Raw genomic sequence first — 12,518 nt, 5'->3', positions numbered from 1 at the left:
TCCTCATCGTGTGAACATCATAGAGTGTTCTCGCACAGACCTTACTGGCATAGGTCAATCATTCAGTCTGGCCTCTTGGTGCACTCAAGAGATTCAGTTCCAACTTGAGATGTAAAGTGGCGTACTGTTTCACAGAAACTTTTTTTTTCTTTTTAAGTGAGAGGAGTACACTCTAAAATAAGGATAAGAAATGCAGTATAGTAAGTACATAAACTAATAATAATAATTTGTTATCAAATGCTAGGTTCTATACATTATTGTACAAGCTATACTTTTATATGACTGACAGAGCAGTAGGTTTGTGTATACCAGCATTATCTCAAACACACCAGAAATGTGTTGTGTGTTACATTGCCATGTCACTAGGCATGTAAATAGAAAATTTCCAGCTTCTTTATTATCTCATTGTTGTGTATGCAGTTCATTGTTGATCAAAGCATCATTAATGCAGCATGTGACTGTATTAATAACTATTATAATATTCTCTTACAGTTTAGCTTAAAGAAAAGTCAAATCAGCTGGTTACCTTGGAGTAATTGAACTATGTGTCAGATTGACTATAAATAAGGACACTTAGATTTTGTTCCCCATCCCAAGTCCGTGTGTGTGTGTGTGTGTGTGTGTGTGTGTGTGTTTTACTGGAGATTAAAACCAGTGGCACTCTACCATTGAGCTATATCCCCAGCCCTCTATTAATGTTTGAGACAGTTTCTTGCTAAGTTTCCCAGTCTGTCCTCGAATTTGTGGTACTTCTGCCTCAGCATCCTGACTAGCTGGTATTGTAGGTATGGCCTAAACAACTGGCTCCCATCTAAAATCTTTATATTTAAAATTTTAAAGTCAGTTACAAAGACATCTGAAATTTTCCAAAAGTTTCTGTAGTTGGAAAAATACCTTAAGCCTTTTTAAAAATTTATTTTAATTCATGTTATTCACAAAATATCCTTGTCTCCAATGACTTTTTATGCAGAATTTATGGCTGTATCTAGGCCTGAATGGGGGCTCCTTTGATTGTCCATTATAAGTGCTCCTTCATCCTTTCTTTGTCATAGTCCTTGCCAAACAAAGTGATGTTTGTTTAGTTTATGCAAAGTCATTTTGATTTTAGCTTAAGTCAGTAAAATAGTTCCTTATTTAATAGTTAAAAATAGTGATACACCTATCTTCTGGATTATTTGTATCAATAATGCTTTCTATGACGTGGATATAGATTTCATTGCATTCTTGATCAAAAAAGTAGTTGCAGATTTTGTTCATTTATCAAAAATATGTGGGGACCCTAAAAGCCCAGCTGTGTGGTTGTTCACCAACGCCTCCTTTTTAAGTGAATTGTGTAAAATATAGGCCCGGCTGGACAGAGACAGTAGAGCCCAGATTTTCATTTCTTTGCCACATAGGTTAACAATGGCCTTGTGAAATATCAGTGAAGATGCCACTGGAGCAAGGTCAACATAAGGAAGTCAGAGAGTGAGGCGAATATGAATTATCAGAGGCCAGAATGATGTGAGCCTGCAGCTTTACCTTATAGGCCAGGAAGAGTTGAGGAATAGCTCCAGGTAGTAGTGAAACACTTTCATTTTAGTCTGTTTTCCAGACTACTTTACAATAGAAACTTTAGCCCCGACTCCTGCCATGCTATATATACAATCTTTCCCAAGGATAACATTCATATAAACAGGATAGAGAGATGACAAGCACATTCACAACTATTCCCATACACCAGTGTGGCTGGTGCATCTATTATTAGGGTGCTCTCATGCTAAAATTTTTATTATTATGACATTTCACTTTGGTATTTTAAAATTTCATCTCTGTCCCTTTTCATGTGTTAAATTTCAGTGACTCAGATATCCCACATCAGAACTATGTGAGACACGAGGGAGAAAAAAAGTAAAACAGACACAGCTACTGTCCTCAAAGGTCCCACAGTCTAGGGACAGAGAGAAAATCCCAGTCCAGACAGGGAGCTAACTGAGGCAATCAGGAAACAGCTTTACTCTGCTAATAACACACAAAGTAGAACCCTGTCTCAGGTTGATGAGGATCTGATTTCCTAAGAGAGTAGGCAGTGCTCTGTAAGTTTTATGAGAAACTCAGGTGATGTTGGCTCTTCGAGTGCTTCGAGTGCTGTGTTTAGACCCTGGGATTAAAAGAGTCCTTCTCACTGTCTCCCTTTAGAGAAAAGAGTTGTCATTTAGAGATCAGCAACTGGGGGAGGCCGGCCATCTGCTATGTAGAAAGGGCCAAAGAGGTTTCTGTGAAATGAATTAGGAGCCCCCACCTCTACTGGTGCTGCATAGTGATTATGAAAGAAAGTAAGTTTGATGTTTTAAATGGGAGTCTATGTCGGTCTGTTGTTTGAACCTCCTGGTAAATAACTTGCCATGGACTTGATTTATTGTTATCCTTTTTATCTCTACTACTTTGTAGAAATGTCATTAGAAGTTCTAAGATTCCTCTGAACTGCTGCATGTCTGGGGATAACATTTTCCAGACAGATGAGATTTCAAGGCAAAATATTAAATCTCATGCAGGTCATTTGGGTCTCTTGAGTTGTTCACACTCTTTTGTTTTCAGACGAAAATTTACAAAAATAAAATCTATATCTAAAGCATACACATATGATATCACAGTTGTTCAGGTATAAGTTGACACCCACCACCAATGTTGGCCCAGACGTGCCATATTGTTGGCAAGTATGTCTCTGTAGGACATTGAGTTCAAGGTATACAATTATAATATTAGTTTTTCTATGCTAAATCAGGTTATTCTCCCGTTTGCTTTCCTTCTAACTCCAGTTAAACACACATCAACTGAGGAGTTGATCTGAGGAGGGAGACAAGGATGAAGAGCAAGGAGGAATCATATACGTAAGCAACTCAGGAAGTTTAGCTTTGATTCCTTTTTGGTTGAAACACAGAACAAGTGTTAGGTTTAGTTTCCCCTGCTCTAAAATAGGACTGTTAATTTTTTCATTTGGTGAATTTTCACACGAGTGCTAATCACACGTTTCTATAAATTATATTAATTTAACTTATTTCCCTAAATGTTGTTCTGCAGTGTGTAGCACGGATGTTCTCAGATTCTTGGCTGTGTAAGCTTGTTGCAGTTGGAAGCGGAACAGAAACATCTGAAAGGCATTATTTGGATTACGGATGCAGGAGCATCTGATCTCACCTTTTGCTCTGGTTCCTCAATCACAACTGTTCTTCCCCTTTGCATTTAATCTGCGTGTCCTGCCCTCTTCATCTTTTGATACTGGCCCAGGGTTGGCTTTTGGAAAAAGCACTGTCATTGTATAAATATAAGCTTAAGGAATAGTGAATCCAGGTCATCATATTTGAGGTTAAATGGTTTAGTTTGCAGAATAAATGATTCAAGGTAAAAAGACAAAGAAGATCCGTGTGGGCTCCAATCTCTGGTTCTTAAAAAGGAGTATTTGTATATTTGAAAAAAATTACTATTATTTTCCTTCTTTTCAGAGTATGATTTCATCCATTGTAAATAGCACATATTATGCCAATGTGTCAGCAACCAAGTGCCAGGAGTTTGGGAGATGGTATAAAAAATATAAGAAGATTAAAGGTAAGCTGAAATTTTTGTTTTTAAAGCCTATTTTTAGATTCTTAGGTCAATGAGTTGTTGTTGGAATATATGCTAATTTCAGATTTTGTGTACATGTACACACACACATACATACTATATAGTTTTTATAAAGGCAAGATTCCTAATATTTCTGTCATGAGATCTATATTGGCTCTCTGAAAACTAAGATGGTATTAAAACTAAAAATAAAATTCTTAGCATAATGTACTAAGTTGGTAGCTTTTATCAGTGAAAATTGCAAAGGCCAAAATCCTTTAGAATGGAAATATAAAAGCAGTTATTTTAGGTTAAATCAGCACTTATGGTTTGATTATTGTTTATCAAACTGGAACAACTGTCACAGCATCAGGAGATCTTTGGTCAGAAATGTAGTTTTGACAATGCGTTCTTTCAGAGACCATTCTGAGCAGTGACTAAAACAAGGGCTATATACTTTAACAGATTTGTGTTCAGATCTCTTACACTTACCAACTATATGAACTTGAGCCAATTATTTAACTTCATCAAGACTCTCTTCATCTTCAAATTCAAAATAATGAAAAATTTCAAGTTACTGGTAGTTGTGAGGACAAAATAAGATAATATTGGCACAATCACTTAATAATTAGTAGCTATAATACTATAATAATAATTAATAGTACTAGTAGTAGGACAAGAAATAATGTATTGTATATGGAATTATGTTTGGTCCTGAAAAATGCAGCAATAGCATGCTATTTGGATCACCCATTGTTCTTTAAACATATCAGGGATATTTTACCTTTGCAAATATATTAATGTTAGAAAGATTCTATTACTCTCACTCCACTTAAGATGAGTGTGACCAGTTTCTGAGGGAATTGGGGGTATTTTTGCAGCATTGATGTTTGAGGGTCCGTCCAATCCATAGTTTGCATGACAATGACTGTGTCTGTCATGTTGTATTGTTGGTATTCATAGCTGATTGAGAGCTCACTGCCCCATCTTAGTGCCACAGGACAATTTGTGGTGAGCAGGTAAAAGTAAATGATGAATTTATTTGTTTGACCACCTGCAGGCATCCTCAGAGGGGTCAGCCTACTAAAATAATGCTGTTGGCTATTGAGTGTTTGGAAGCTTGTTCACACAGTTATCTTTTGAGGAACTGAGCTTCATATACATTGGCACATTGCTGATGATAAAGGAAAGCATTTTATGCTAAATATATAATTTAAAAGAAAAGTCAAAATGTTGAGCTACCCAGGAGAAATTAAGTGCCCTGAAAATTGAATTAAGATCCATTCCTTTTCAGTGTATTCTAAAATTCTTAAAGCCCTTTAGAGTCTGGTTTGGGAACATGCTTTAGAATATTAACACTTGACCCTTGTGTAGGAGAAGATGAATAACTCCTCGTTATAAGACATAATTGAGTGGTTCAGAAGGGTTTCTTTTTCTGTAAGTGTTGCCTCCCAATTTTTCTTTTAAAATTGGATTGTTAAAGTGCTTGAACATATCCTCTTTGACTAAAACTCAAAAGAATCACACAGCTTCAAGGTCATTTGTTAGATCCCATTAACTTTTGTGATAAGCGAAAAGAAGAGTCCTCTTTTAATATGCTAGAGTATAATTCCATATTCGGAAAGACTGAAAACTCTTCACTGTTTTCAGAATTACCACCACGGTGTGTGTGTATGTGTGTGTGTGTGTGTGTGTGTGTACATTAACACTCATGTCTCTTCTTTTTTAGAGATTGAATTCTTCAAGCTTTATATTTTTCAAGATAGTAAATGCACAGTTAAATCTTTAAGTGCCATAAAAGCAGACTGAGACCTTGATTTCATTCAGTAGGTCAAGGATCCACGCCTGAAGAGGCTGTCAGACACTGTGTACACATGCTATTCAAAGAGATGGAGCTAGTCATTACTGTTGAGAAGTGTGTGTGTCTGTGTGTGTGTCAGTAGGAGGAGAAAAGGGAAGGTTAAGGTATGTGTGAAGTAAACACAAGCTGCCATAAAACAGTTCAAGTGGTGTTGATTCATCAACCAAGGGAGTGGGAGGAAAAACAAAGAATTCATGACAGGTATAATGGTGTACAGAGAATAAACACCCATAGAAGTGTGTTTTATTAACTTTCGACCCTCAGAAAAAAGGAAGTATTGGACCAAGATGGGAATATTTCATTTGCTAGATGCTTCTTGCAGGGAATAGATGTCACAGTGGGAGTTCCTACCTCGTGGGACCCATTTCTCGTGTGGAAGTAATGGTTTGGTTTGAACAGCTAGTTTGCTCCCATCCATTTTTGAAATAAAAGAAGTAATGAATTCCAGGTCTGGAAATGAGTAGTGAAAAAACTAGAATTCTACTTTGGGGCTCCTCCTTAGAACCCAGAAGTCAGAGTTCCAAGTACCTCCTTGGCTCCCCCTTTACATTTCTACCCCAGAGTTATCCGCTTGCATCTTCCATGCCTGATATTCAGTGTAGGAGAAAACCTCAAGCCAGCTTACTGATGTTCCAAAGTAAATGCAGACTACATTGTTAAATATGTTTCCTATTATCTGCTAATGTCTGTTTTAATAAAACAGTGGGAACTAAATGGTTTGCTTCTTAATCAAAACCATGATTTCCTAAACATAAGCTATGTGATTCTGTTACAAATTGCCACATATAGATCTCCTAGGTCAATTTTTTTCTTTTTTCATAGAAATAAATAAACAGTAAAATAATTATATACTCTGAAAGATCAAAGTAAATATGACTAAAACCTGGCAAAAATAAAAGTCTACTGGAAGGATTAAAAAAAAAAGATCAGATTGCAAATTCTATAGTTAATGCTTAAATAAATATGAGAAAAATGAACAATCAATAATTTGATATCATTAAAAACAGATGTAAAAACTATATACAAATGGAATTGTCTAAATTTTGAAGTAAACATTTTAATGTGCATTTTTTGAATTTGTTGTTATTACAGCTAAACTATTTACACTTATTCTTTAAAAAGTCCTAAATTGGTTTGGCTTAGAATGTTAACTTTATTTTCCCCAGTGATCACAGAAAAGCACATTCTGTTTACCCTTTTTCTTTAATTTCAAAGACAATCAAAGTTGACACAGACATTTGAGTTAACATTAATGATACTTTAGGAGAGATGGGGAGACAGAATTTGTATACTCTGAGTTCAGGATCTGAGACCATGAACCTGCTTTCCGGTAGTTTTCCATGTTGAAGGAAATGGAGGGATGGATGGGATGATTGGCTGGTATAGACAACATTTTCTAAAAATTACTACCCATCATTGGGTGTGGTATCATACCCCTGAAATCCCAGCAACTCCGGAGGCTAACACTGGAGGATAGCAAGTTTGAGGCTAGCCTTATCAATTTAGCAATTCCCTAAGCAACTTAGACAGGTCCCAAAATAAAAAGTAAAAGGATTGGAGATTTAGTTCAGTGGTAAAGTGCCCTTGGGTTCAGTCTCCAGTACCTAGCTAACTAACTAACTAACTAAATTTGCCACTCATTTTATCCTAGCATTGCTTCTGGTCTAGATTTTATCATGTAGAATTTATAAACTCCCAAGTATAAGGGAAAATATATTTTGTCTAGAAGCAAAAAACAAAAGTTGCTTAATATTGAGGAGATTTAGTGTTGGACACGCAGATAATCCTAGACGTCTAGAAACATTCATGGTATTATAAAATTATTTTGAGGTCTTGGTATTGTGAAGGATTTACCCCATTGATTTTTACCCACTGTTCTTTTGTATGAGCTCTAGATGTGAATTTGTCCCATCATTTTTATGAAACTAAGAGGTATTTATATATGCCATACCACCAAAGTCATATTCTTATGGCAATCTACTTTTGCAGGGGAAATAAGAAAAGTATTTTAACAATGATGATATATGTTTTAAATGTAGCCTAATAATAAGTTAAAAGAAATAATTTTATATTTAAAATATTTTTCATCAAAAATGTTTTATTTCTGAAAGCAAAATGAATTATCATCTTTGGTGGGGTGGGGTCAACCTGAAGTATTTAATATGTATCAAGAATTAAAGGGTCATTCAAAGTTCACATAAATACTGGTGGCTATCATAAAATTATTTGTGTCATAAAATAATATCATCAGAATGAATAGACCTAACCAAATCCTGTATTTTGTCCAAGGTGAAAAATTATTCCCATCACGTTTTTTCTCTGTCATTTCTCAAGAACCCTTGATTGTGTTTTCTTAAATCTTATTTGTTTATTTGAGCTTATTTTACGCAAAAAAAAAAAAATTAAAAATATAGGACAGAAGCGGGTTTTAAAAGCCAGTGTTACTTTCCTGAGCCTGGTTTATTCTAGTAATCAGTATTTTATCTGACCCTGTCTGATCTAGTCTTGCAAGATCAAACGTCCAGGCCAGCAAGCAGACGGTAAACAAAGCCCATGAAGGGTTTCAGTAAACACAAAGATTAGATGTTGAATGAAAATTAAACTCCTTGAACTAGTCTTCTGTACTAAAGTGGTTAAGTGGGTTGTGATTAAAAGAAATAAGTAATTATGATCATTATAGCTGAAATGATATAATGTTACCACATTTAAAGCACCTCTTGTACCCAAAAATGATTGTGTCATTTACAAAGTGGTGCCTCAGAGTTGAATAGAGAAATCAATGTCCCCTGACCTGGTTCCATAAGGCAGCCCTTGCTTAGCCATGGTGGGATGGGCGGTCAGGACAATGCCTTTAATCAGCTCTCGGTACTTCTGCCTCTGCTGTTGTTTAGCTCTGATGAGGTAAAAGTAACTTACTTTTGTCTACCTAATTCTTGAGTCATGAAAGAAATTTGCTTTCACCTTCAGATCTAAATGAAGGTATCCTGCTAGGAACTTTGTCTGCTCTCGGCCTGTATTGTTCCTTGCAGAAACTAATACCAACATCCAGTCCTTTGAGTTTTGTATAAATATTGGATTCACAACAATAGAAACATTACTTCCACAACCAGCCATTTTCCATCTTGCTGGCTTTCCACCATTTAGAAGAGCCTTGTTCATTTGCCCTGTGACAATCCCTGGTATATATTCATTATCCACGTAAACTGTGTGGTCCTCCAGTGAGAAGCTTATCGGTGGTGTCAGCAAGTAGGAAAATGGTGTGCAAGGAATGCCTTGCACATTCAGTTCACATGTGGACCCCCTTCCTGGCTTGGATCTTAAAAAGTTCCTTTTAGCTTGGTAGCTGCTTCTTCGGCCTTAATGTATTTATTTATAAATGTTCAAAGAAGTGTGAGTTTGTTAATGATGTGTTGGTTGATTAAAAGAAACAAACATTTTATATATATATATATATATATATATATATATATATATATATACACATATCTTTATATTACCATTTTAAATGCATGTTGAAATAGGATGGGAAAATTATCTGTTTTCATCCCTTTTTTCTACCTCCCATCCATCCATTACACATGCTTATTATTTGAAAGAAGTAGAAGTTCTTGGTTTCTAAAAGCCTATATCCTCTATGAAATCATTTATCATACGACACATTTTTATCATTTAAAAGTAAGTTTGGGCATTCTTTTATATGCCTGGCAGGATTCTAAGGGTGGGATTATAGTAGGGAACATTACTTGGGACTTCCTTAAAAAAAATTATAGTCATGATAAACAACTTTAATTAAACAGACCTTCAACGAGTTCTTCCGCAGGCAACCTAAAAGCAGTGAGAGACAGCCAGAAACATGTAAGACATGGTTCCTCCTTCTAACTGTGTTGCTTATTCTAGCCAGAAAAGCAGCCCCATAAATATATAGCAGTGGTATAAACTAGTGCAGTGAAAGTTGGGTGTTAGGTTTGCAGGGGGCCCAGATAGTTGGGGCGAGGTAGCACATGAGTTATACCTGAAGAATGAGTAGTAGAGTTTTACAGGGAGGAAAAAGAGCACAGCATGTTTAGAGGTTGCCCATTTATCATGATTCTGTAATCTTTTCCATCACTGTAACAAATGCCTGAGATAATCAACTTAAAAGAGAAAATGTTTATTTTAGCTCACAGCTTTGGATGTTTCAATCTATGGTTAGTTGGCCATGTAGCTTTTGTGCCTGTGATGAGAAAGCCCATTATGTCAGAAGTACTGGTGAAGCAAAACTGCTCACCTTATGGCCAGCGACCAAAAGAGAGAGAAAGAGGAAAGTTCTGGGGTTCCATTATCCCTTTCAAGGGCACCCCCCACCCCACCCACACACCTGAAGACCTTCCACTTCTTAAAAGCTCCACCACTTTTCAGTAGCAGTACTCTGGAGAACCCAAGCCTCCAACACATGGGCCTTTGGGAGACATTTATATCCAAACTACAGCAGTTGGTAAAAATCAACAGTAGAGCATAGCTGGGTGTGGGGGTGGTGACGGCTATGAGATGAAAAAGCCCATGAACTGAGTCAAGAGAGAGTGAGATGCTGTGGAAGCCAAGGGTCCATGGTTCACCAGTGAGAAAGTGTTGGTGAACCTGCCAACAGGAGGGAGCTGGAGAGAAGATGTGGGCATGCTGGTGGGAATGGTCTTGGGGGAAGCTGCTTCCCTGCTGAGAATAGGGAAGTGGTGCTTCAAAGAAGGGCAGAAGTGGAAGAAAGTGAAGTCACTAGATGCTGACTCAGCAAGGGAGGAATCTAAAGGTTAGGTGTAGCTGATTCTTAGCAAAAAGGGATTGGAGTCAATCCTCTCCTTTTGAAGAGGAGGCAAGAGTACATGGGATCTGGGATCAGAGGCACAGATGTACTTTGCTTTGGGGGTTGGGAGGGTCATGATGATTTTGCAGTGAAGGAGAGGTAGTTGGGTTGGGGCTTGGTGAGGAAGACACCTGAAATAGACACTGGACAGAGCCTGTGTGGGAAGCAATGGGGAAGCACCAGAGAGGTGAACTCAGGGGACCTGGGTAAGGATTTATAGTGGGCCAGGTCTCTTTAATTCAATTTCTCTCTTGTAGTATTCATTGGATTTCTCCTACTTTTATGTTTCCATTTGTCCTACTCAGAAACAAAACCAGAAACTCAAAAACAAAGATATGGTGTTGCCTGACCAAGAATCAACAAAGATGTGGAATGAGAGGTTTTGTACATAGAACAGGAAATGCCCAGTTTAATTTAAAATCTGGCATGGTTATAGAGATATCCTCTTTTGGGGGAGAACCAGGAAGATAAATCAGAGACATCTCTTGGTTTCTTGATCTATTGCATAAAAATTGTTATCTTTCATTCTTCAGTTGATTTGCAAAGTTAAAAGCTAGGAGGTGGTGTAAGCTCCTTAAGGTACTTGAAGCTCTTACCCAAAGGGTTCTCATATGCAAGCACTGAGATCACATTGCCTCATGGAGACAGTTGTTTAGCTATTTCCCCAACTGATACAGGCCTTCATTTTGCCCTTTGCAAGAATTTATCTGACCTTGGAGTCCTAAACCCCCAGGGAAATGGCCTTGACTCTTGAATCATTTGTAGGACAAAATCAGACTGAGTTCTAATTGGGCCTCTCAAGCTGTAACCTTTCTAAGCTCCATTTACTGTAGTAATTTTTATTCTTGGCTTATCCTCCTTCTGGGCCAGAAGCTCCTTGAAAGAACATGGAATTGAGGGTGCATTCATTTTATGCCCTCCAAGTTCCTTGTGAACCTGGGACCTTGAATATTGTAGGTATTTATTAAATATGAATAGAATGGAATTTAAGTAGATGGAATTATTTGAGTGTGTTTTTGTATACCTTATATTGTATTTAATCTTATTTGTTATCTGATTTTTCAATTGAGAGGAAAAAAGAAAAAGTAAATATTTGCTTGTTTAATTTTGGCAGCTGTCCTTAGCAAATTGTAAGTCAGAATCATTTTTCCTTTTCTATTAATTAGTTATTGGGCTAAGATTTAATATTAGTCAATTCCACCTAAAGGGACAGTAATGCCTTATTAAGTACAAATTAGGTACATCCCTTTGAGTGTTTTTTCCAGCTAATATGCTGTTTTTTTTTTTTTTCTAAAAATAATCACCTAAAATCTTTAAGTCCTATAAAATGAGAGAGATTGATCTATGGAAAAGAATGAATCATAGGTTGATTGTCCTGATTAATTTTGCTCAATAGGTTGAATTAAAGAATTAATATGCATAGAGTGCCGAGTAGTAATGGCAGAATACTTTTTAACGATAATGTTAAGTTTCTGCAACATCATGTACTAAATGCACCTTAGGAATCATAGCTTCAGATTAAAATGAAGAGAAAAAAATAAAGATTTCATTAGATGTAAGTAGCTTTCACCTATACAGTTAAAGGAATACTTGAAATGATCAAGGCTATCAGACTGTGATCGAATATTATTTGCAACCAGAAGGGACAATACTGTTGCATGCAGAAGGTGGAGATTGCAGCAGGATAAAAGTGAACAATGCTCACTTTTTCCATGCAACATAATGGACCCTATGAGTTTTCATTGCCAAAGAAACAGAGGTGTCCCGGTTCCAGTTGCTTTACAGTGGCTATATATGTTTGCGTAGAGTTTAATATGATGGAAAAAGGAAGTTGATAATAAGGGGAAAATACACCTAAGAAAACCAGTCATATGGTATGTCACAATGCTGGCTGATATACCTCACTTACGGGGCTGTTTTATTAGGAGTTAACAAGTTGGCTCTGAATATCTCGCTCTAGGCAGAGACTTTGCAGGCAAGTTCTCAACCCAGAGACAGATTCTCTTTAACAAATTTAGGGAAAAAAAGATGTTTAGATTTGGTAGTCCTGAGAGACTTAGTGTCCCTTACGCCTTTTGCCCTTCAGCTCTTTTAGACTCCTAAATATTTTCTTTAATTATATTTAGTGAACTCTTCTGGTAATAGGATTTTTCAGTCATTTGTTTTAATGGTGTAGATTTATATTTGAAAGATACAGCATGTTAGATCTGGCTTCTGCAATCATGTCTGTCCATATTT

At 36.7% G+C, this 12,518-nt stretch overlaps 1 protein-coding gene across 1 annotated transcript in view; it reads left to right on the top strand.

Moving 5' to 3' along the window:
- Positions 1-12,518, top strand: part of Satb2 (SATB homeobox 2) — a 170,777-nt gene that overhangs the window by 76,507 nt on the left and 81,752 nt on the right. The window contains exon 6 of the mRNA XM_026399328.2: positions 3,483-3,585. Coding sequence (XP_026255113.1) covers positions 3,483-3,585 — 103 coding nt within the window. The remainder of the gene's footprint in view (positions 1-3,482; positions 3,586-12,518) is intronic.

The sequence above is a fragment of the Urocitellus parryii genome, chromosome 1 (genome assembly GCF_045843805.1).
Source record: "Urocitellus parryii isolate mUroPar1 chromosome 1, mUroPar1.hap1, whole genome shotgun sequence".
Classification (NCBI taxonomy): Eukaryota; Metazoa; Chordata; class Mammalia; order Rodentia; family Sciuridae; genus Urocitellus; species Urocitellus parryii.
Note: the sequence above shows the minus strand (reverse complement) of the source record. Positions and strands in the feature narration are given on the sequence as shown.